Genomic DNA, 26,899 nt, shown 5'->3' with positions numbered 1-26,899 from the left:
TTTATCTTGTCTCCTTGGTACCCAAAATACCTTATTATGCCTCACTTGACTTCCAAATCGCCTTTTATCTTACAAATTCTCCTCCGATAAAATTATTACTATTTTACTATTATTTTCTCACTTGCGAAATATTTTATCCTAAACTACTCCTTTCGTCTTTTATCACTTCTAAACATATTAATTGACCTCAATTTGTATTCGATCAACTTTATTTATCACCATATCAAAGTATGAGGTATTTCAATTTTAATAATTTTTTTACATAATCAGATTTTTAATGGGTTAGGGAAATTATAGGGTAATGAGAATGTATTAGGGTTAGAGTTAGGGTAGTGATTTTAAAAAATATTTGAATAGTTAATAGGGTTCGGATACTTTATTTTTTATAAGGTTAGGATTCGTGTACTTCAAACTTAACGAGTACCTTACCCATTGACAACCCTAATAAAGATTTTTTTTTCTTATTTTATTATTTTTTATGTATATATTTTTTCTTTAGGAACCCTAAGGTCCATCTCTCAAAAGTTTAGGCTATCTTTGAGCTTCAGCCTTTTAGGCCTTTTAAGCTCAAAGGAGCTCAATCCCATAGAACCAAAAACCAAAACCCAAAAATTAAGCAAGAAACAAAACTAAAAATAAAATAAAGTAAAATAACTAAATTGAAAAATGGGGTGTCTACATTGTAAAAATTTTATATTTTCTCAATTTGAAATAATTTAAATTTGGATCATCAAATCCCAGGATACAACTAACCCATCAATTCTAAATTCCAAAAGCAATTAACACGTTATGCTTTTAAGCCTAATTAATTAATAAATCAAGCTCTAGATCCAATTAATACCTTAGATCTTAAACCTAATTAGGCATTTGAACTCCAAGTCCAATTTGATAATAAAAAGGTTCAAAACATATTGAGTAAAGTACAAGCTTTAGATTAAAAAATAATATAATAAATTGAAAACTATAAGAGTTACCAATGATTAGTATTAGACACTCATTTACATACTACTTTATTGACATTCGTATCAAATTCTGATTAGTAAAGGAATTTCCTATTTCTGATCAACATGGAACAACATAATCAAGTGAATTGGGTCTATGAAATAGAGAGGAGAGAGGAAGATTGAGGCATAAAGTAATTTATGCCACTAATCCCACTAGCCTGGGCCAACTTGACTCTTCTAAGCAATAAAGCAGGTAGGGTAAGGTAACCACGCGCAAGACCTTCGATGAGACACTAGTCTCTAACTTTGGGCGCTAAGCTCAAGTCAGGTGGATGGGATATGGGAGGTCCTTTCTTGCACCAAAAGAAACAAATCATTCTCTTAAAAACCAGCCAGTGGCAATTTACCATTCCCATCCATGTTTCGTATCCGATCATATACAGATTTAGTTATGCTTCAGCATTACATGATTTGTCACATTGAATCAAAAACCATGGCGGCGGCTTGTATGGTATACCCTTCGTATCATTTACACGGTAAGAGAGGGAGGGGAACAGAGAATGCACAGGACATTTAGCCTACTATGACGATGAATAAACCCTGTTCGTTTGCCGATGTCACTTCACCAATGTCAGTTTCGATGTACCTTTCACTGCCTCTTCGCTAATGTCTTCTTTAATCCCCTGATGATCTTTCCAAACCACATTAAGTTCATGACTGCTAGGACTAATGGCACCACAAATATTAAAAATAGCCCGCAGCTGTGAAGCTGTTTAACCTGTTTTAAGGAGAAAACAACAATATGCTGTTAACATAATGACCAAACAGATTGACTTGGACCAATAAAATAAAAATGAAACAACTATAGGATAATAATTACACATTCAAATGCCAAACCCATGTCAACATTTTAAAAACGATGCCTACATGGTTTTGGCACATTACGTTCAACTCCATCAAGATTACTACTGCTCTGAAGTGCAGTTAGGTTTTCTTACTTCTTAGAACAAGCAGAACACTAAAATACTCGTGTGACCTATGTTCTCAACATTACTTACAGTATATGTCAGCTAATGTGAAATAGATCAACAGTTTAATATTTAGAATTTAAGACAGTTTTAAAAATTTTAGATTAAAAAAACCAAGTATGCTAGTAAAGAATATACACACCTACAGCTGATATCAGATAAAGTTTTGCAGGAATTTTTTTTTACCTGATCATAGTGCAAGTAGACATGGTAAAAGATATACATGAACAGGAGTATTCTAGCAACCTGCCAAAAATATCATACTTCATTATATTTAATTGCCAGAAAAATTTGTCAAAGGAATCTTCCACATCAATGCAAGTATTAATAGTAAAGGAGAAAATCAGAAAGTAATAAACAAATTTCACTCACCAGCCATGCCACAAATATTACAACTCCATTGATTAAGTAAGCTTTGGATTTCTTCATTCCAGCTGTGTCGAGATACCTATATGAAACCGGGAATATCCTTAACATGGAGTAAAGTAATATTCTTTTTGAAATTAACAGAATAGGTGGAATGAACTTGTACATGGATAAGATATTACCATCTCAAGTTGATCCCAGGGGTTGTAGTCTCCGAGATGAGTACCATGAAAGTGTAAAGCTGACCCTCCCCAGTCAACATAGAATATGCTACTGCTGCTCCTGACAGAAGATGATGAATGACCTGAAATAACAAGATTTTAGGTTGATTTACATCAGATTCATAAGAAGAAAAAAGTAGGCAAGATTATAATCAAACAACAAAGTACTTACATACTCCATTCCACCCAAAGAAGGGTAAAACCAAATGATCATCCCAAGGTCAGCAAGGAAGTAACCAACAGATACCTGTCAAAAAAATAAAAACCCTCAATAAATGGCATGTAAGGTTAATTTAATTAGAAGCCAGCTAGAGGTGGTGAAATATAAACTAAAGGAAATGCTAACACAGAATGAAAATTTTCAGCAAGATGAATTGACAGCAATATTACTCCATGTACATATAAAGTGCTACAATTAGTTTCCCAGCCACATTAAGAAATTGACTCGATAGACAGGCTTAATAACTTGGTCTGTGGTTGGTAAATAATTGCATGACATTCTGAGCTTATCTGTCTGTGTTTATTTATTTATTTAGTCATTCATTTGATAGTTCATCATTCTGCAGTATAAAATTGAAGGCAAGCAAATGCCTACTCCAACCAATCCTACAACAAGCCTATTCTAGAAATTGAATCCTATTAAAGATAAATGGGTGGCGCTTCCTGGCATAAAACTATTGACAAATGTCAATAGAGTAAGAGTTATTGGTTAAGTTTTCTAGGGCTTAGTTACCCTAGTCATGAGAATCAAGATAATAGGCCAAAAGGCTTTGGCAGAGCTTGCAAAAGCTTAAGTTTGAGGTTGAAGATTGAAGATTGGTGTGACTGCTTCCCTAGGTCTGCTGTTCCAACTGGACATGCTCCAAGCATATTGACCTGGACTAATTTGCCACTTAAAACTAATTGCAAGGTGATTCAAGAAGCGTCATAGCCAAAGCCTAACATAACATATAAGTGAACAAAGGTAAGGCCATCAAATTAAGCATACCTTAAAAATTATAAATGACTATGAGTAGGCTGGGGAAATGCTGTTGGAAAAGGATACAAAATTTACAAGGGTTTCAATCTAAGAACACTCGAATTTATAAATAATTGCCAAAACTGCTCCTTTGCAGTTGCAGCAGCCTCCGTGGCCACTACTGACCCTATATTGCTGGGTATTCAAATAACAATGATCACAGTGCGTAATGACCACAACTGAATGTTGTTACAGTCTATCGCAGCCATAATTGTCTGTGAAAACCGTTTCTGTTTTACCCTTGCAATTTCTATATATATTTGAAAAAAGAAAAAGAAGATATCTTTTAGGAAAAATCAAAATCAAGGACCAAACAAGAAGTGAACAAGGCAAGCAACCTAAACTCTCAAAAGTTCACCTTCTTAAAAAATTTTTCAAAAAAGAATATTAAAAATAGACAAGAAAGCATGGCAGTCCTATATGCTCGGGTGCTTCCGTTGCCACTGATCAGCTTCAAGAGAGACAGATCTGCATTGACCTAGCACTCCACCAGTTGTCCATTGTTTGATGAAGATAATGGATGTGAAATCACGACATATGTGATTTAGTTATTCAAGGAGTGAGCCATGCCTCATGGACAGACACAGACTGAGATTGTACATTGATAATGTTGGAGATGGAGTTTTTAATTGCAAATTTGCAATCATGGGAAATATGTTTATCAGAAGCTAGCTACAGGTGACATACGTGATATTTACTCTGATAAGTAGTTTTCCAAGGCATGTTTCCCTAATCGCACACCACAGGTAAATTTAGCCAAGCCTAGCAAATCTCTAAGAAAATTTGAGCCCAGCTTAGTATAAAGTTTCAATGCCAGAGTTTGACCTTGAGTTCGTAAAGTCCACCACTTACGCTCAAAGTTCCATTTGTTAAAAGTTGGCAAAATGCTATAAACAAGAATGCGTATCTTTGCACCATGATTATATTGCTTCTTTCACACACAAACAAAAATTTTGTGCAAGAGATACATTTTATATCCTGATAGGGGCTAGGAAACCAAATGGCAGAGAGCCTTAACCACATTAAAACAAAAGAACTGCAGTATTGCAGGCATAATCAAGGGTGGCATATTACACAGATACATATGATAAACTCCTCATTGCAATCCTCTGTAAATTGGAGGTCAATTTCACAATAAGATATCAACAGCAATTTACAATTATCTGTCCTATTGATGGAAATGAGATAAAATCATATTAGAAGTACTTCCATTCAATCAAAATTTAATTCAATGATGAAAACTTAGCACTTAATTGCTCCTTCTCAAAGATGCACTACACATGCTTAAAAGAAACCATTCTGGTGGGATTTATGTACCAAAGTGCATGACTAAAACAATTATCACGAGGAAGACATGTTCTTAAGGGCAAGGCAGATCAAACTTCAAATGTAATATCCAATATTCTAATGCCAAGCATAAAAGACCAGATTTAAATGCTTAAAATATTATCTCAATTCCATAACTTTTCATTTGAAGATGAAAAGAAAAAGGCATCCTCACCCCCAAAGTGAATGTAGAAAGTGCAGAACTGCGAAAAGTAATCAGGCCAGCATATTGGTGGTCAGAATAGAGATTTGACCAAAATACGAAGTACAAGGACATGACTGTTATATAAATGGCATGAACGGTTGATATGGATCTGCATAAACCATCCAGACATTAAATTCTGTATCGATAAAAATAAATAATAACATAACCAAGCTAGAAAATATCAGTCACCGGTTGCTCCACTCAGTGCGTTGGACTTTTGATAGGCTAGGATAGCTCTTAAAGTAAACAGTGCTAAACAACTGGGTAAGATCATAGACCTGAAAAAGGAATAATGGTTAAAATTGGGCGGAAAAAAAGGAAAAGATAGTAGAAGAGGGGAAAAAAGGCTTAAACAGAAGAAATAAGAGAAATAAAAGAACTAAAAAGAAACAAAAACTCAATGAAAAAGATTCATAATTAAAGAAAACGATAAAAGATTAGCTTCATATATATCACCCAAATCGTCAATCTAACTCAACTGAATAATTTTCAAACTGAAAAATGAATCAATTAGGAAACATACCATCTTGCAAGCACAAATTCCACCAATAACTGATGTGTATGGGATGAAGGAATCTGCTAGTAAATATTCCTTTAGCAGCATCTCAGCCTGATTCTGGTAAGATTTTATCTCCATAGTTGCCTTTTTAGAAACCAGGATTACAACACATTCTGCAGCCAATCAGTCTAACAAGATGAATTTTCCGTTGCCTCTTCAATTCTGTATTCTTCTCGTTCTTTATGATGAACAGGATGTAACACAATTTTAAGAACAGAATGAACATCATAAAAAATTTATGCTCTGACTAAAAATTGCTCTGATTTGAATCATAATGCACTTGACCTTTATATATAATATATTCACCACTTTGCATTCCATTCTATGCAAGAAAAAACAGTATGGACCACTTTGTTCACCATATATGAAAGACTATCAGAAAATCATATCACGATTTTTAAAGGATTATATAATTTTTTCTTCCCAATCATTGAAAAAGAGGAAAAATAGGGCAAAGGGAGGATGGCTAAGATGTGAAACTGTACATTATGTATGCAAAAGAGACTTAGCACTATGAACACAGGCGAATCCTCAAAGCCATTGAGCAATATTCTATTCTTAAAATTGATCAGCATATAACTTTAGATCTGCATGGTAGTAAAAGAATATCTAAAGCATTTCAATCTTGAGCACAGGTAATATTGGTGGTGCATATTATGGATGAAAGAATTCCTTCAAAGTTTGGGGATGTTGAACAAGGTCAAGACATCAAGTTCAAATAGCATGCATGATCGGTTCATTTTAACACAAAACGTTCCATCTACATCAATAGTGCTTTAGTATCATGCGATAAATTGCCATTAAATAGCATATCTTACAGCAAAGAAGGTTTAGATTAAATAATACAAGACAACATAAAAGACTCAGGATTTCTTTCCCGTATCAAAGATTCAGTCTACTATGTTTCCTGGCAAAAGGCTGTGCAGTTTATAAAAAAAGAATCCATATGAGGCCTAAGCATGAAGAAACAGAACATAAAACCAAGCTTTCACATCAATTCGTTTGCAGCCATTGCATGTACCAGAAGGAAATACAATTTCTTCACTAGGCATCGAAAAACTAATCAAGATTAACTTATAACCCTTAGCCTATTGCATCCATTATCATTTAAGCTCCTAAAAAATAATAATATTAAATATTGAAATAACACTGATTGAAGGCAACTAATTCGATCATTCCTACAAGTTTAAACTTGGGAAACATATCTATTCAACATAATCATCAACGCAGAAAAACCACGAACCAGGCATTACTGTATGATCAAATATTTCCAATAATATTACTATCAAAACAAAAAAGATTATACAAAACAGAGCAAGAAATGAAAAAAATAAAATAAAATAAAAATTTACTTATCCGAAAAGGAAAAAGAAAGAAAGAAAATGAAGGAGAGGATAATAGGAGTACCGGAATCGGAGAAAGTAAAAATCAGCGGAAATCGTGGAAGAAATCAGGGATTTGGTTTTGGGCAAAGAGAAGGAGAGAGACAGAAGCTACTGTATTTCTGCGTAATTTTCTTTTGCTTTTTATTTTGGAAATGATGAATATATATATATATATATAGAGGGATAATAATAACTAGAAAATTATAATTATAATAATCGATGGTTATATTCGTTTTCAATTATGTATGGCAATGATTTAGTTCGAAATGAGAAGTAACCAATCGGGAACTCACTCAAAACTCAGAAAGGCACAAAGAAAAGAATGCTTTTGCCTAAAGCCAACACGCATCCATTCCACGTGAATAATAGTAATACAAAATTGTACAATCCAAAGAAAAAGAAGATTTGCTATCCTTGAAAAATATTTTATTTTTTTCCTGATTTGACAATAATTAGCGTCGATTATATCACTTGTAATTAAATACTATAACAACTTTCTAATTATATTCCTCTCAATCTTTTAGTTCATTGTTCACTTGATATGAAAGACATATTAATTTATATTTTATATTTATTTTAATTTCATTCAATATATTATAAAACTAAGACATTAATTTTTAAATTTGCATTTACATCATGAGGAATATTACTAATTAGAATAAATGTGTCTGAGTCACTAATATGTCTTACGAAATTGTTACTTTCTCTTTAAAAAGAAATTTAATTAGATATGCAATGTTTACATTAATAAAATATTTATTTATTTTTAAATATAATAATCTGTCTCATCCATCTTATTTCCTTTCTCTCTAGAGATATTTGACACAAATCAAGTCTAATGTGTTTTTTTTAAGATTAAAATCATATTCATTAAGAGCATAGGGGTAAACCCCTATGAACATAAAAGAGAGAGGATAAATATGATAATTTAACCCAGGTGCTCTTACTGAATCAAATCTAAATTAAGTTTGACCTAACATCACTTTGTTACAATATCATTATTGTCTCTTCAAAAAATTAATCTTGATGGGTGCAACATCTAGACTTACAAGTTTTTTAAGATCTCATGTCTGTTAAATACGAGATTGAAACATTTATTTATTTCATTTAAAACGTTTGACATAATATGCATTATCGTTACGGTAAGAATTCCTTATCATTTTTTTTAAAATATTATATTAGATTGTCTGTTCAACGTCACTAATATACAAATAAGATAAATTTCACCAGATGATACAACTTGAAAATATGGTGTGATCCAACAAAAATGTAAAATCTAGTTTAGAAAAATAAAGTGACATCAAGGAGCCGAAAAATATGAAACATGCAAAAGAATGGAGAATCCACCTTATCATATTCAAGCAACATACAAAAGAATGGAGTCCCTTGCCATTTGATCCATTTATCCGCAAGGATTCTTTGTAGGAAGATTTTAGCATATCGTCAATTTTATATTTAAAGTTTTAAAATTTTTAGCAAGAAGAAAGATGGACCCAAAAATAAGATGAGAGGAATAGTAAATCTTAATTTTAATTAAATTACAATACTCATGTTAGCACATTTATATTTAATCCAACGCTAGGCTGTGCATTAGTAAATATTAACAGAACTTGCTCAATTCTTATAATTTCCAGTTCCACCTACAAAGAAAAAGAGTAACTCTAAATTAAATCAAATCAAAAATAAAATCACTTCCTTCTAGTTTTGTGACGCGGCGCAGCAGCAGCACCCTCTTTAGCAGTAGATGAGGAGGCTGAGCATGATGGGGACAAAGTCGACCTTTTCTTTTGTTCTATGTCCTTGTAAAATGCCTGTTGCAGCTCCTCTTTCAGTTCTGTGAATCTCCTTTTCTTCAGTCTCTGCTCTTCTGAACTTCCTTCCTCAACTAAGGAAGGATCAGACATATCATCCACCAGAAACTTGTCAAGCACGTCTGAACAAAGTGGAAAGTAGCGCCTCCCAGTTTCCACTGCCATTTAGAGTTGAACAAAATAGAGAAAGGAAACTCAGAAAATGCTCAAAGTTAGTGAAGGAGAAACCAGATTAGTTACTGCAAATCACAGTGTCATGACTAAAACAGGTCATGCGGATGATCGTAGGTACCTGTTCTAAGCAGGGTTTGCAGTCTCAACTGAAGCCTTTTGGTCTGTATGCTAGGTGATTCATTCAAATTTACTTCCCTTATGTTTGAATCTGCATCTGCGATTTCCATAGCCAGCTTGGCTTCAGCAGGAAACAACAACCGCGCAAATGAGACTGCCAAAACAAAAAATTATTAGCACTTGCACGCATTCAACAACTAGAAGAACCAAAAATCCTGAGTACATTAATATCATTTTCTGGATTAAATTAAGGCCTAGGCCTGACTTATATAGAGATTGCAAATATCAGCCCCTATTGCTATTACGGGTGTAACCTCTGTGTAGGTATCTAAGGTCTTGTTCCAGCAACAAGTTTTCAGAATTATTTAGCAGTATAAAAAATTTCAGAATTTTAATTACCTCGATTTTCATAGTAATCCAGTTTCATGTGTAAATCATCATGCATCACTTGTGATGAAACTCCCTGATTATAAGATTCTACTGAATTCCGCATCTCTCTCTCAAGGACATCAATGCACAGACGATCTTTATTGGATAGCTCCCCCTGCTTTTTGTTCTCATTATAATCCTTGGGCCGAGTTAGTCTCCTGCAAATCGCGACAGCAGTTTGGCCATCAGGTGTAGTCTCTGCCACGTAGGCTCCCTTATTCAGCAGGGCCACCAGCACTGATGGTTCCTTACGTCTTGCAGCGACTTGAAGAACCGTGTACCCTCGGGGGTTCCTAAGATTGACATTAGCCGAGCCAAGACTGAGCACCTCATTAACAACCTTAGGATCACAGTAGGCAGCAGCATAGTGGAGTGCATATGCATCATCTAATGTGACATTGGATTCCGTCAGAAGAAGCCTGAGCAGTTCAACATCGTCAGAGTCCAATGCCTTGTGAATTCTCCTGATTCTCTTTTCAAGCATTGGGTCTAGCTCCACTGCACCTGGCTCAGCCTCTTGCTTATGAGATTTGAGACGGACTGATCTGATCTCGTGATAAACTTCCCCAGGAAGTTCTTTCTCTAAACATGCATCATCGAGACCCGATGTTGCCACTCTTTGGATGCAGTCATATAGAAGCGGGTTAAGTTTATAGTGAAAAGCGGCCACAAGAATTGGGATTACATCTTCCACAAGTGCCTTCCCGACAGAGTTCAAAAGATGGCGCTTCATTAATAGAAGGAAGTTGAGTCAGACATCTTCCTAAAGGCCAAATACAAAGAACTAAGTCTATCATTCATCAACTGAAAATAACTATAAGTCTATCATTCATCGAGTAAACATGCCCCAGGGTGGCTGCCTATGGCTTGACTATAGTTCTAAGAATGTAGTATAATGAGCAGAAAATTAAAGGAAAGAAAGCATGCTAGTTAAAACTAAGCAAGATTGATCATCAGAATATGGTTTTACCCAAATTTGTACTGCTTTAACTTTTAGCAGATACCAAGAGATAGAAAAGAAAAAATTCTCTGAGCAATCATTCGACAGTTCAGTTTCATAACTTTTGAGAACATAATATAACTTAGCATCAATATGCATTTGAGACAATAGAAGCATTTTATAGTTGCTTAGATTCCAAAACACTGCAACTATTAAATTAGACAAAAGATTCATGCACTAAAAAGAAAAAAAAAAAAGAACAGGAAGTGAAATTCAACGAGAATTTGTGCTGCCATACTAGTATCCAATCAACTAAAATTATAGCTACATAAGAATATGATAACATAATTTTCATAACGTATGCATTTCAGTCAATCAAAGCAGTACTTCAATCAGAAAACATATAAACCTCAATGAATAAAACTTGTGTAAGTAAGCTGGAACTTTTCAAGTTTGGTGCATGGGATGCATGCAAGAAAACCCTAACTTGGAAGTTCTAGCATAAGACTAGAGAAGAGTCGCCGGTTGTTGGGTCAAACGAGTAGGTTTGAGCATTTGGTGGATGACATCGTTAAGTTTTTCTTTGGTGTATGGAAAAAGCAATCAAAGACACGCTTCATTAGAACCTACAGAGGGGAAACTAAGTGGTGGACGAAACAAGATCATCTATCTGAACTTTTTTCTTAAGTCGTCTATCAGATCATCACTATAAATTATTGAAGTTCCTTTCAAGTGAATCAAACCAGTATAAATTACTGTGCTGTTTATTTATTCTTCTTTTTCACCCTCTTTAATATACGTACTTCAGCCTCAGTTCTCTTAATTCTTTCATATTTTTGCTCTTTTTTCTTTAACACATTTTTGCTTTTTTTTTAATAACATATTTAACAATCTAATTAACCCCAATGGATTGTTACTTTACTTTGCTATCAAAGCTTGGTCTCCAATTCCTTAAGTTTGAAAAACCTTGAAGAGGTGTTATATGGCTCAAGTGGTCAGAATCACTCTTGATGAAGGACAATCTACAACTATGCCTTCATTCTTCACCGGAGAAAACTAGTCCTATTCCTTAGAAAGCAAGTATACGGTGCTTTATTTAAGCTAAAAATTATAAAGCTTAAAAGCTGATCATGAACAATCCTCACAAGCCAACCAAGAAAGTGGGTAGAGATTGTTAAATAAAAGAGGAGCTGCCAATCAAGAAGAAAGGCATAACTCTTAAAGTCTCATAGGAAGAAAATAAAAATGGAAAACGGACATGACCAAGTGACCATGTTGGCAGAAAGTCTTAAAGGGCTCATGGGATTGAAAAATGATCAAAAGAAAAATTTTTATGTCCAAGCATTTGGTTCGATGGTAAGTGTTTATATTTTTTTGCTCGATACATATATTTTTTATTCAAAGAGTTGAATTCAAATTTTTTATTATTTTAAAAAAAAGACACTTAAAGAAAGATATGAATTAAAGTAATCTCCGTTTAGCATTTCCTCCCAAGAAGAACACTATGATTATTAGTTGGAATGATAATGATGAAGACTTCTCCAAGCTAATTCTTCGAACTAATGATCATGAAGTAATGAATCAATGTCTCTGTTGGAAATTAAACTTGAATTCATGAATGTTGGCAATTCATGAAGGATGAAAATTCAAAAGGATACAAGTTGTTTAATCCAAGCAGTGAAAAGATCGTTGTTAGTAGAGATATAGAGTTTGATGAATATGCATCATAGAATTGGGACTCTAAAGAAGAAGAGTCTTATGATTTCTTCCCATATTTTGAAGATGAAGGTTCACTCAAAAGGTTCAAGAGGAAGCAGCTACTCCAACTTTACCACTTCCATCATCACTTTCATCTTCATCGAGGTCATCTTCAAATGAACAAACCCCAAAATATCAAAACCTTGAGGACATTCACAATGAAACTCAAAGGTTAAAAGATGTAAATCTATTTTGTTTATTCACTGACATTGAACCTTTGAATTTTGAAGAATCCATGAAGGAGGAGAAATTGATTCAAGCCATGGACGAGGAAATTCGAGCTATTGAGAAGAATGGCACTTGGGAGTTAACATCTTTTCCAAGCGGCCATCAAACTATTGGAGTTAAATGGGTGTGCAAGGCTAAGAAAAATGCTGAAGGAGAAGTGGAGAGATATAAAGCAAGGCTGGTAGCTAAAGGCTACAAACAAAAGCAAGGAGTTGATTATGAAGAGGTATTTGCTCCAGTTGCTCGCTTGAAAACTATTCGATTATTGATTTCTCTTGCTGCTCAAAATCATTGGAAGATCACCGATCGGATGTTGAGTCCGCTTTTCTAAATGGCCATCTTGATGAGGATGTCTATGTCGAACAACCCATGGGATATGTTGTTAAAGGCCAAGAAGATAAAGTGTTGAAACTAAAGAAAGCTTTGTATGGGCTCAAACAAATACTAGGGCTTGGAATAGTTGCCTTGACAAATACTTGCAAGAAAATGGATTTTCTCAATGCAAGCATGAGTATGTCCTTTATGGAAAAGAAGAAAATGAAGATTTCTTATTTGTTTGTATCTATGTGGATGATCTCATCTTTACTAGAAACAATCCAAGGATGTTTTAGGAATTCAAGGAGACTATGGCTTAAGAATTTGAAATGAGTGACATGGGACTTATGTCTTACAACTTGGGAATCCAAGTGAAACAAATGAAAGAAGGCATCTTTATTTCTCAAGAAGGATAAGCAAAGGAGGTGCTCAAGAAGTTCAACATGCTTAATTGCAAGTTCGTTAACACCCCCATGGAATGTGGAGCGAAACTGTCCAAGGTCAAAAAAAATGAAGAAAAGATTGATTCAACTATGTTCAAGAGTCTTGTTGGAAGCTTAAGGTACTTGACTTGTGCAAAACCAGACATATTATTTGCAGTTGGAATTGTGAGCTGTATCATGGAGAATCCCACCAAATTACACATGATGGCAGCCAAGAGGATACTTCGTTACAATAAAGGGACACTTGACTATGGGATTTTTTATTCATCCTCTAATGATTTCAAGTTGATGGGTTACTGTGGTAGTGATTTTGCGGGAGACCTCGATGATAGGAAAAGTACTACCGATTTTGTGTTCTTTTATGGAAACAATGCAATTTCGTGGTTTCAAAGAAGCAACCCATAGTTTTCTATCTGGATTCATCCTTTGAACTTGTATGAATAGTTATGTAATTCAGCATGCAAGTTAAGTCATTTGGTTAGTCATTTTCAAAGTAAAGCAAAGTCAAATGAATTCCAGTTTTCTCATATTTTAGAAACTTCCTCTTCCCTATCAAGTGTGTGAGAGCCCATCACCTTCCAACAGTCTCATGGGTTCTTGAAGACTATGAACTGAAAGATAAACAAGAGCAATGCAGAATGAAAGCTAATGGTTTCTTATGTCTCAAGACATCTATGACTAAAGGCAAAAACTTGTTCAACAAATTCAAAGAACAAAATAAGTGAATTAGTTTCATTGGTAACAATTCTTCCACCTACAAAGTATTCCTTACTTGTTTAGAACCTTAAACACAATATTTGCCTAAAAGTCAATTGGATGATAAGAAATTTTCAACCATTTTTGAATTAGTGTCATGTCAAGTTAAAAACATCAAAACTAATTTACAAGCTCGATTATCGTCAAGGCACTGTTTATATATGTTATCTTTCAAAATCAAAATAATTATTGTATGGAAAAATAAGATTAAGATATAATTGGCTATAACATAGAAAACTAGGTCATTACTAGTACGCATGCGCCCTCAAAGCATTGCTATTCTAGGATGTTACTGTTGAAAGATGATCATGAATCTAGTATGGAAGCAGAATCAGAAGCTCTAGCGGGAAGCAACGGTCATTTGAAGCAGGAGAACAATTGGGATTAAGCCAAAACGAAGACGTTTCAACTTTACCAATTTAATTCCAGCAATACACAAGGGTGTGGGATTGTTTTGTTAAGTTCATGGTTCTTGATTAGTTAAACATCAAGCTTCCTTGCCGTTTTATTATATTCTTGTTACTAGCTTTAGCTAAACGACAGCTTGCTATGTCGTTTCTTTATGTTAAGACTTGCACTCCTTTTCTTCTTAGCGTTTTGATGTGTTCCTTGTTAAGGCTTAAAAGCTATTTGGTTATTTTCTTTGATCGCACCAAGCAGATTAAAGTCTTGAATCTCTCAAGGGACTTTGAATTATTGAGAATGAAAGATAATGAAGGTATACAAGCCTATGCAAATAAGGTTCTAAGAATTGTTAATCAGCTGAAATTGTTGGGAGAGGAAGTAACTAAGAGAAAAGTGGTAAATATATTCCTTGTGAGTCTACCAGAGAGATTCAAAGCTAAGATTTCTTCTCTAGAAGACTCAAAGGATTTAACAAGGATATCTGTGAATGAACTAATCAATACATTACTGGCCCAAGAGCAGAGAAGAGACATCAGGTGTGAAGGCTCTTTTGAAAATGCCTTAGTTGTGAAGACCAAGGGCTTGAGAGTCAAGTGCGGTGGTTCTAAGAAGCTCAAGAGTAAGGGCAACAAAGCTGAAAATAGGAAGTAGGGAAAGCAATCAGAGAAATACCCTCCTTGCTCTCACTGTAAGAAAAGAAATCACACAGCTAAATACTGTTGGGATAGACCAAATGTGAAATGTAAGTCATGTAACCAACTAGAACATGTTGAAAAGGTTTGCAAGGCAAAGAAAAATGGTAATGAAGATAAAGCTGCGGTAGTTGAACAAGCTGATGAGTCTGAAAAGTTGCTATTTATGGCTTTAACTAGGGAGAAGAAACACTTGGTTGATTGACAATGGTTGCCCGAATCACCTTACTGCTAATGAGGATCTATTTTTTGAGTTAGACAGAAGCTTCAAGGCCAGAGTCAAAATTGGAAATGGTGTGTTTTTGAAGATTGATGGCATTGGAATAGTAGCCGTTGATACTCCTTCAGGTACTAAGTTCATTAATAATGTTCTTTATGTACCTGAAGCTGACCAAAACTTGCTTAGTGTAGGTTAGTTAGATGACAATCACTATGCCTTGTTGTTTACAGGTAAACAAGGCACTATATATGATCCCACAGGATGTGAATTGTTGACAGTTAAGATGAAAAACAAATGTTATCCTCCGAATCTTATGGAAATAGACCATAGTGCATTTGTTATTGAAGATGATACCTCAGATATTGGCACAAGAGATTAGGACATGTAAACTACAGTTCAATGGTTAAGATGACATATGGTGACTTGATTGAAAGCCTTCTTGTCATAGTGAAACCAGATAAGCTTTGTCAAGTATGCCAATATGGAAAGCAATGCTGAAAACCAATTCCAAAGGAGAGAAGCTGGAAGGCTAGTCAGAAGCTTGAGTTGGTAAACACCTTGAAGAACAGCTTTTAGAGCCTAAAAGATAAATCTTTCGAGTTGTTGAAGCCTTTTGTGCTCTAGTTTTATATTGAGATCACTTTGTTTAGCAATTATGAGAGGTTCTTTGGAGTAGTAAACTTTATTGAATTATCTTGTAATTCTTGTTAGTGGGTGTGATCCTGACTCCTGTAAATAATGATTTTATGCGATTTTTCGGCACATTGTTTTATGAGGTTTAATTAATTTGATTGTCCAAAAGCACTTATGAGAGTCTTGCTACAGCTTGTGTGAATCTAATGGAGCATCATGCAGGTTATGCTGGATCGGATCCTTATAAAGGTATTAGCAAATTGATTAAAGAGTCAAACATTGGACATATAGATTACTTCAAATAAAGTCAACCACTATAGACGGCAGTGTTGTTTACCTATTATAATCTTAATTTTCACTCCATTAATTGGGTTTAGTCCTTTAACACCTTCAATTTTATATTTTTGCTTATTTCTTATGAAAATTTATAACAATCAAATTCATTCCCCCAACTAGAAGTGAGCAAATGTAAACCGAACCGAATAGAAATGAGTTCGGTTTTTGTTATTCTATTAGTTCGGTTCTTTGGATAGTTCGGTTAGGATAGTTCGATTATTAAAATTAATTCGGTCCGGTTTTGGTTAGGAAAATTTCTAACCGAACTTAAGTAAGAGTATTATGAAGATTTTGCATAAAAAATAAATCTTAAACCTAATCTCTTCTCCACTTTAGTTCCCCTTTAATTATATAAGTATCCATTTTATTTATTATAATTTTTTATTATCATTTTTAATATTTTTGTAATATTGATTTATTAAAAAATACAATATAAATAAATATATACAAACAAAAAATTAAAAAACTTGTTAAGTTAGGTTTTTGAAAATCGAACCGAACTAACCAAATCAGTCCGGTTTCGATTAGTTCGATTATTTGTATAATTTAATTCGATTTCAGTTAATTTTAAATATGAATTCGATTAATTTAATTATTAGACACCTAAAACCGAACTAATTAAAATAACAGTTTACACAACCCTACTCCCACATGTTGTTTTGCTTCAACTTACACAAAACCACTTTTCCCTTAAAGAACTCCGTTGCGTAGATATAAGCCTTGTATGTTCATAAGCAGTCATTTATAATACATCTACATTATATAAAGATTCCACCTACTCAGTAAATCAGGCCGTCCAAAACATGCCACATGATTATCCTCAAGATTCCAAAAAAAAAAGAAAGTATCATACTTTTGGGCTACGTACCTGAACAAGCAAAACCAGCTCTTTCATCTGAAATGTGGCAGAAGCATACATCAACTCCAAAGCATAAGTAATCAGAGGACCACAGGCATCATGGGCACAAGCATCGTCCATACAGGTTGAGACTTCCCTAGGTGACGGCTTAACCTTTCCAGTATATAAATAGTTCAAGAAAACTTTGAAGGCTTCATACCCCACCCGACCATGAGGCACTAGCTCTGACATCAGATACTGTGGTTTGCCTTCCTTATTCATGGAATTGTCATCTCTCCCTTTCCTGAAAAGCTCATGGAAGTACTGGCTCCGCGCAGCCAATATGCACCTATTCACCCCCACAGCAATGTTGCCCTCCACGACTATCTCAGCATCGCTGTAATCATATTCCTGATCGACCAACAACTTTTCAAGACTGCAGCTGAGCCTGCTCAGGCTCAGAATTTCAAGATTGGCCCCAGGGTCTTCCGTACTTGTGGCAGCTTCTATAAGGTGACCACCAGACCCATCCGATAAGTAAGAGGATGGGGCAAAGCTTAATGGTGATGAAATTTCATTCCCATATTCCATGTTTGCGAATCTAAGGGATCCTAATTCAGCTTAACAAGCTTTTCCAACCATCAAAGAAAATCAAAGTTTCAAGGAGCTTTGTTAAAAGCTCTACCACAACTGAAGATTAGAGATACCCCATAGTACTTGAGAAGAAAGAAGAAAACTGGTGACAGATGAAGACAGTGGTTAGTACACAAGAGGAGCTGGCCTCCTTGAAACAGAGCATTATTGTTAATAAGGTTATTTTACCAAAAAGGAAGTTAAGAATTGGTAAGAACCAAGTAACCAAAGAAAATTTTGAAGATTTTATGAATTACCCAGTTGATAAAAAGACCCCAGAATCTCCAAAACCATGAAACAACAGTGTGAAAGATTAAGAACAACCCCTGCTCAAAAAATAAGCTGAACAAGCCAAATTCTGAAAGAAAAAAACAACAAAGGCAAGAAGGAAAGCAAGCAAAAGGGTTAGTTGTACAAAACAGGATATGACTTTACTTGAAAATTACTCAAGCAAATAGCTGCAAATGGATCTGCTGTGGAAACCTGCCATAGGCTTTAAATAAACCGTACACAGTTGACTTAAAAATAAGAAGTCTTATTCACAAAAAAAAAAAAAAGAGGTCGTCTTGAAGGCGAAATACTGAAAATATCTGAAAAGCAAAATTGGACAGAAGAAAACGGAGAGATCGTAGAGACACTTGGGGGAAGATTTGTGGTTTCTCCCAAGAATTTGCCAACAGAAGTTTGTTGTGTTTGTGGATTACAATGAATCTAACTGTTAAAGCCTTTAAAATAGTAATAATAATAAAGAATAAACTTGGCAGCGTAAACTTGTTAAAAAGTTTTGCCCAAAGTATATATTCTGTCCAAGCCAAGGATTTGATTGAGATAAGGAAGGGTAAAGGGTACTAGTATGCTTCTAGAAGTGTTATTTCGCGATCAAAATAGAGTAAATTAATATCACTGTCCTGTTTTCTTCACTACTTTCCTTACTTCTTTTCTATTTTTCCGAAAATATAGACATAATACTTTACATTTATTTTATTATTAAAATAATCAAAAATAGATATTATATTTATTTTAAAATTTTTAAATAAATTTTATCTTTTTAATGTATCAATCAAATTTTTATATTTTTATCTTTAATTAAATAGATTCTTATAATTACTGATAAATTAATTATCATTAGTTAAAATATCACTTTTCATTTTGTATAATAAAAATATCACATTAGCATGTCATATCATAATTCATTATGACTTGTCAATATGTTATGTCATTATCACTTAATATAAAAATGATATAACAATAATTAATCAAATATTAGTTATAAAATTTATTTAATTTAAAATAAAAATATAAAAACTAGATTGAATATAATAAAATAATAAAAATTAATTTAATTTTTTAAATAATTGAAGATCTTTTTTAAATATTATACTTAAAAAATATTATTCTATAGTTACAAACAGTTTAGAATTAAAATTTAAAAAATATATATTATTTATTAATAACATAATTTAATCGAGTTAAGTTCGGACTCCAAGAACACCTCTAAATTGCAAACAAAAACTCATGTTTCCCTTTTTTTTTAACAAAAAAGGAACTTATGACTAAAAGGTTTATCATTTTCTATTTCCAATTACACTCCAAACATAATTAATAAGAAAAAACAAATAATTAAATTTAAAAAAAGAACAGTTTCCAAATATAATTAAAAAAATAGAAAATAAATTAAAACAGTTTCTTCATTTTCTTTTCTTTTCTAATAACATCAAATTTTGATTTAAGTATCTCATAATCTTATTAAAATCGTTTTTATCGGATAAATTAAGATAATTAAACTATTATTTAATCTTAATATATCTATCACTCCTTCCATCCCATTTTATCTATCTTTGTTTTCAATATCCCAAAAATTATACCCTCTTTCTTTGTTTTTTTTCTTTTTAAAACATAGTACTCTTACTTTTTTAAGATTTCAAAATTAATTTCTTCGGTCTCATTTTTTTTTGGATGTCTTACTTTTTAAATATTTCAAATTAGTTTTCATACATATTTTTTTTTTACTTTTAGATTTTTAAACTTTATAATTGAGTTAAAATTCAAATTACTGAATAAAGAAATTAACATATTTAATCAGATGAAGACATTAATTGTTTGTATAATAAAAGAGAATACATGATTCCTTGAAAGGAGGAGCACGTGCTCCTCTTATATTGTTTTCACTATGATTCTTCACTCTTTTTTGGAAGAGATTGGATTGCTTGGAGAGAGAATCGGATTTAATTAATTGCTTGAAGAGTTGAATGACTTAGATTGCTCCAAGCGTTCCTCCCTTTGTTGTATTCCGAAAGGTTATTCACTTTATTTTTGTGGCTTATGGAACTTAAGAATAAAATTATAAATATATATATATATATATTCAGAAATTAAAAAATTTTGGTTGATAAAAACGGATATTTTTACTCATTATATTTCTAAATTTTCATTTGTCATTCTAAATTACTTTTAATATTTATATAAATAGTTTTTTGTAATAATATTATATAAATAGTATTTACTATTGTATGTAGCAGTTTCAGACACATATAAATTTCAAATTAAGTAGGCACACTTGCTAAATGCAACTCTAAATTGTCATTTTAAATATTAATAATATTTATCTAATTTGTAAATGAGAATTCTAACTGCATTGGATTAGTTTCATTAAAATTGTTTTTATTAATTTTAATAGTATTGAATACAAAATTTTAATTTTTATATTTCCAACTTTATAATTTAAAAATATTTATATTTATATAATTATTATTGAAAAAATAAGAAAAAACAGTATTCATATGTGTGCACATGATATCAAATATATATATATATATATATATATATATATATATATATATATATATATAAGTACAGAAGTCATAACACTTTTTTTGAGTGATGAAAACAGATTCTTTTACTCATTATATTTTTAATTTTTATTTATTATATAAATAATATTTACAATTATATGTAGTAATTAATATCAAACAAAAATCAAATTTCAAATAAAGAAGAAGGCACAATTTGTTTTTTTTATTTTGAAAATTATCAACTTGCTTTCAATATGAAGGAAAAAATGAAATAGTTTTTTTCAACAGAGGGAACCTTTACATCTAAACCCAACCACCAGCACCGGCATGATAGACTACACACCCACCGTTTACACCAAAAAATATCACCCCTGCTTCCCCAAAAGACAACTGATAAACAAAACAAGTCTACAACACAAAAACAAAATAACAAAATAAACCAAGACAACAACAATGCCCCTAATAAACCCAACAACCCGAAGAACTAAAATAAGTAAAAACATGTACAAAGTTGTACACTAAAGCATAAACAAAATTCCCAATTAATGCATGAACACACAAAGAGAGGACCTGCCTGTTCTCTAGCAAAGACATACACCACAGAGTCACCTGCACCACCATAAAAAAAATCATGTCTAGACAAATGCAAAAACAGAAAAGATAGCAAGGTAGCTTACTGAAACACTTTAAGATCCTTGGTTTGTAATTGGATCCCATCTGTTGCAAGATCATCTATACTTTGATTGGCCTCCCTTTTAATATGTCTGACATCCCATGAGTTAATTGTTTCCTTAAACCTTTCGATTTGAATCAGCCAATTCCTCATCTTCCAAGGACTTTATGAGGATCCCTAATCCACTTAACCTCATTACTCGAATCACTTTCGATAATTAGAGTCGATTCATCCTTCCAGTTATAAATACCTAATTTTAGTTAACTATTATTTCTTGAAGTATTGTGTTATAGAATAGGAACAAAGGTGGAACAGCTATTTCATATATTACACTACAGAACGAGTGACAAGGTTCATAAGTTATCTTTACATTTGAGATGTTCTAGAGAGCTTGGCTTGGTGGCTTAGATACGGAGATAGTTAAAAGGATTTCCTCTTAACCTTTTTTTAAAACACATGTTCTTTACCATTTTCTGAAACACATGTTCTTTACCATTTTCTTTCTTTTTCCTTAAGAGTACATGTTACACACTATCAAGTGTCATTACTCCACTACCCAAAACTTACACCCACTACCCAACTACATAGTCAATCGCTTAATATCTTATAAGTCGTTCTTTAATGTGCTTTTCCATGATAAACACGTTCTTCCATGATTAAACTTCATATCCAATAAGTCGTTCTTTAACATGCTCTTTCATGATAAGCACGTTATCACATAATTGAATGTATTCTCCTAATCGCTCCTAAGAAAACACTCATGTTTAGTACAAATATGAGAGCTTTGAGGTTGGGGGTAATTAGAAAGAATCATAAGCTCAGTAAAGACTATCCTCAAAATTCTCTCAAAGTTCTTTTAACTATTCTTTCTACTTAACTTTTTCCATAATCTCATAATCTCACCACCTGCCACTAAAGCATTTACACTTCAAGGACTTCTATAGTCTTCATCTCTATTGTCTCTAGTGCATTGTGCTTCACTTCTTGCAACACGTCATCTCTTCTTACTAGAAGAACTCTTTATATTTTAGTGACTCCACTAGGGATGAGTGATTGTTGTAAGTGAAAAAGTTGCTAAAAAATTTCTTGTCAGAAGATATGGAGAATTCTCCTAACAACCAAGAAACAACCGTCCCCACCTATGTCCAAAAGCTCATGAAAATGCTCCAAGCTTCCCAAGAAATGATGCAAGTGCTAGAGGAAAACAATAAGCAGATGATAAAGACCATCACCTAGTTTGCATCCTCAATTGTTACAACTTCTCAACCTTAACTAATGCCAACCTATAATGGTGAAAATGTAGTTAGTGTGGTCAACAATACAAATAGAAATGGAGGAAATGGAGAGAGCACAACTAACTCACTCCTTAATACCACTAATACCTTTATTATTGGCAATCTCATTATAGCAACTCCTTCAGCCTCTACTTAAAGCTTTGTCACAAAGAAAGAGCTTGAAAAGTTGCTCGATAAAAAAAACAAAAGTCTCAACTTTTCAGAGTTTAATCTTAAGTCGCCTTATTCTACTAACGTAATTGCCAAGTCATATCCTAAGGATTATACTAGCCCAAAATTTAAGCAATTCAATAGCAAGACCGGTGATACTTGAGAACATATCATGAAGTTTGTGGAGACCCTTAGAGTAGTAGGATTGGACGATGATTTGAAATTAAATGAATTTTCCAAGTCTCTTATCGAAAAAGCCTACACCTGGTGTGTCAATCTTACTCCTGGTTTTGTGCAACCATGGGTTCAAATGTGTAGGATGTTTGGGGAAAAGTTTTTCTCTACCTAAGAAAAAGTAACTCTTGTTGACTTAGGAAGAAAACTTTAGAATTTAAAAGAAGATCTTATGGAATACATCCAACACTTCAGAGAGAAGATATTGGACATACAAGACTCACATGATGAGAAAGAGCTTGTCAAAGTTTGCATCCAAAGTATGTTCGATGAATATAAGGTACATTTGGAAAACTTACCTCTTTTTACTTTTGCCACTTTAGTCGAAGTTGCACGGTCGGACCAACAATATGATTGTTAGGAAGAAAGGAGCTAGTCATTTTGAGAGGAGAAATAACCTAATAATAAAGGCAATTTAAGGAAGAGGCAAAGAAAAAAGAGACCATCGACCTCCTTTGCGTCTTAAAAAAGACAATCTAAGAAGAAAATAAGAAGATGAGATTGATTCTCTGCCACCATTCTCAATCTCACTAGACAGAGTGAGACCGCTTCCCCACAAATGGATAAAAATGGACAAGTGTACTTACCCTACGTTTCACAACTAGTAACAACAAAAGAAAAGTCTAATTTGTTAGCTCTATAGCTTTCAAATTGATCCCATGTTTTGAAATGACATAAAAAAATGATCAAAATTCATTTAAGTCTTGGAATATCAAGTTTGGACATCCCTTAGCACTTACAAATGAGTGTGAGAAAAAAAACAATGAAAAAGGACCTTGAAAAATGCATTCTAGTCCAAATTTATTAATACATGCTCTTCATATATCGATACATTTAGGCAAGTATCAATAGATATTGAAATTTATCGATTCATGTTCTTGAGAATAGTCAAATTTTGAAAAGTCAAACTCAATCTATCGATACATTCTCAAAATGTATCGATAGAAATACAATAAAATACTTATTACCTCAAAAGTATTGATACATTCTCAAATATATCGATACATTTTTAATAGAATGCTTGTTACCTCAAAAGTATCGATACATTTTCAATAGAATGGCCAAATCCTTGCAAAGAAGTGCAAAAGTATCGATACATGAAAAAATGTATCGAATATATTATTGTGGGAATTCAAAAATAAAAGAGGTAATGTATCAATACAATATGATCATTAGAGCCTTGAATGAAGAGAAGAACGGTTATTTGAACATTTAATGAACCTTCAACTACCCTTGAAGCTTCAGCAATTATAAATACAAGCTCCTACAGCATTTATGAAGGTTGGAAGACTTTGAAACACAACTCCAAGAGCATATTTTAGCTAATATCATTAAACACTCTTTATATTCTTCTTCTTGCATTTAAGTCTTCAATTGTACCATGTAAAGTGCCTTTACTACTTATTTCCTTTCTTATCAAACATTGTACTCAATCTGCTATTTAGCCTCTAAAAGACATCCCAACTGCACTTTCATTTTTTATTTTATTAACTTGAGTGATTATACATTAACCAATTGAAAAGTTAAAAATTGAGTAGCTATACCTTAACCAAGATAAAAGGTGAAATGGTTGTACTTTAACCATAAAAGGCATCGTATTAAAAGATTGTACTTAATCCACAAAAGGTATTGTATTAAACTCTATTTCAATAGTGGATCTTAAATTCCTTAGTGACTCTAAGGGAGAAGATGTAGACAAGGAAGCCAAACCTCTACAAAATTATTGTGTTGGTTTACCTTCCCTTCTTACTTTTTAATTTTATTTCTGTTTTCAATTTTTCTTAATTTATAGGAAATCAATTGTCTTACTTATTTTCAAATTGGTGATTGGAATCAAGGAAATTCCATTTTCTCAAAATTAAGAAAAAAGATCATCAAAATTTCAAAATTATAAAAATAGTCCAATTCACTCCCTCTTTAAATTAATCACATTGAGCTTATTGCACTAACACAATACAAGGTATTGTGACTATTACTGTACAGTTGGCCACTCACTTGTTGAATGTAGAGATCTACGCAAAGCATTTCTAAATAGGCAAAACAATTGTATAAAAAACTATTTTTCAAATTCTACAATCACTCGACCCAAATATACATTCATTGCAAGCCTAAAAAAAGTTTTCAGTTTATTTGGGCAGACCCATTCACAACCACATTCATGACACCAGCCCATCCAAACTTTCCAAGTTTCGCCACATTCAACAAATAAATGACTACAAGTCTCTTTTTCCACATTACAAAGCACACAAAGCAAAAACGTTGTTCGGAAGAATACCTTTGGTAAGCTTCTCTTTGATTGCTACTTTCTCGTACAACAGCTACCATACAAAAAATTCAACTCTGCATGAAGCAAAACCAGCCCAAACCGCTTTCCAAACTTTGCCATATTTTTCAGTTGGAACCAGGACATGTCTAGTGAAAGTTTTTGCAGTGTACATTCCATCTGCTTCACCTTCCAAATTAATTCATCCCTAAGCTTTTTGCTCAACTAAAATTCCTTTAAGATCATGCTCATCTATTCCCATTGGTCATTTTTCTAGTGAAAAAGACTTCTTCTCAATCCAGTGTTCCATGTCCAGCATTCAATTTCCCAAGAACCGTACTCATAAATCTTTTCGCTCTTATTTTTAACAAGAGCGAACATCTTTGGAAACGCTTGAGCCAAGATCACATTTTCAATCCATTTGTCGCTCCAGAATAATAAGTTTTCACCATTGCCTACCTGCAAAACCAAGATCAGGAAACACCTACAAGAAAAATATATTAGTGGGAGATAAAGGACAAATAATTTTTTTCCACAGTGAAGACCCTCCTGTTTTCACTCAAGTCTGTCGTTCTTATTCACGACCACCTCTCTCCATTGGCTGTCCTTTGCCCTTCCGTACTTTGTAAAAGGAATGAAGTCTCTTATTTCAAAATTGTCATTTTAAATATTTTTTTATTATAAGTAATAATTAGATTTATTCAATTTGTAAATAAAAATTTCAATTACATTAGTTACTTTGATTAAAAATATTTTTCGTAATTCTAATAGTATTGAATAATTTATAGATTTATATTACAAAATTTGAATTATTTATACTTCAATTTTGTATTTAAATATTACTTGTATTTATATATAATTACTATTAAAAATAAATAAATATTTATATACATAAAAATAATTACTTTATTAATAAATTACCTCATATATAAAATTTTGTGCTACTTAAAATATAGACATTCCATAAATGAGGGTACATTCCACAACAATTGTCCTTGGTAATATCACAGTCTAAATATTTTGCCTTTTCCTTGCTCTTGTGTACAAAAAAAAAAACAAGGTAATACTGGTACGTTTGGTTGGCGGAATAAACAGGAATGAAATAGAATAGTTATTATGTGGGAATAGAATGAGGTGAGAATAGAATAGAATAGTTATTACTTAGTTTGGTATGACAAAGGGAATAGGACAGGAATAATTATTATGACTTATTGTAGTGTTTGGTTGATAACAATAATTTTGGAATAAGAAAGGAATAGAAAATAAAAAGACAAAAACACCCTTTATTATTTATGTGACATTTTATTTTTATTAGATTTTTTAAATATTAATAATCTAGAATTTAATTAAAATATTAATAATTAATAATTTAAATATTAACATTTATTTAATTTAAATATTATTATGATTAATTTTTATTTTATTTTATTTTTAAAATATTAATAATTGATAATTTATTTAAAATATTAATAATTGATAATTTCAATATTAATATTTATTTATTTTTTAAAATATTAATATTTAATTTAATTTAAATATTATGATGATCAATTATTTTATTTTATTTTATTTTTGAAAATTAATAATTGATTATTTATTTAAAATATTAATAATAGATAATTTAAATATTAATATTTTATTTAATTTAAATTTTATTATGATTAATTTTTTATTTTATTTTTTAAATATTAATAATTGGTAATTAATTTAAA

At 32.4% G+C, this 26,899-nt stretch overlaps 2 protein-coding genes across 3 annotated transcripts; both read right to left on the bottom strand.

The window, feature by feature from the left end:
• On the bottom strand, positions 1,310–7,208 carry LOC18612210 (transmembrane protein 56). 2 transcript variants are annotated; one of them, XM_007048876.2, is made up of 9 exons: positions 7,075–7,208; positions 5,632–5,845; positions 5,298–5,386; positions 5,079–5,217; positions 2,732–2,806; positions 2,521–2,642; positions 2,345–2,420; positions 2,159–2,218; positions 1,310–1,722 (listed from the first exon to the last, which is right to left on the bottom strand). In XM_007048876.2, exons 2-9 carry the CDS (start codon positions 5,743–5,745, stop codon positions 1,594–1,596), a joined length of 804 nt encoding a protein of 267 aa, XP_007048938.1. In that variant the 5' UTR covers positions 5,746–5,845; positions 7,075–7,208; the 3' UTR covers positions 1,310–1,593. The 2 variants fall into 2 exon arrangements, with proteins under 2 accessions (XP_007048938.1, XP_007048939.2); XM_007048877.2 differs by having other exon boundaries at positions 5,632–5,780.
• Positions 8,558–18,502, bottom strand: LOC18612208 (regulatory protein NPR3). The gene is made up of 4 exons (XM_007048874.2): positions 17,178–18,502; positions 9,554–10,310; positions 9,156–9,308; positions 8,558–9,021 (listed from the first exon to the last, which is right to left on the bottom strand). Exons 1-4 carry the CDS (start codon positions 17,736–17,738, stop codon positions 8,741–8,743), a joined length of 1,752 nt encoding a protein of 583 aa, XP_007048936.2. The 5' UTR covers positions 17,739–18,502; the 3' UTR covers positions 8,558–8,740.

The sequence above is a fragment of the Theobroma cacao genome, chromosome 1, assembly GCF_000208745.1.
Source record: "Theobroma cacao cultivar B97-61/B2 chromosome 1, Criollo_cocoa_genome_V2, whole genome shotgun sequence".
Classification (NCBI taxonomy): domain Eukaryota; kingdom Viridiplantae; phylum Streptophyta; class Magnoliopsida; order Malvales; family Malvaceae; genus Theobroma; species Theobroma cacao.
Note: the sequence above shows the minus strand (reverse complement) of the source record. Positions and strands in the feature narration are given on the sequence as shown.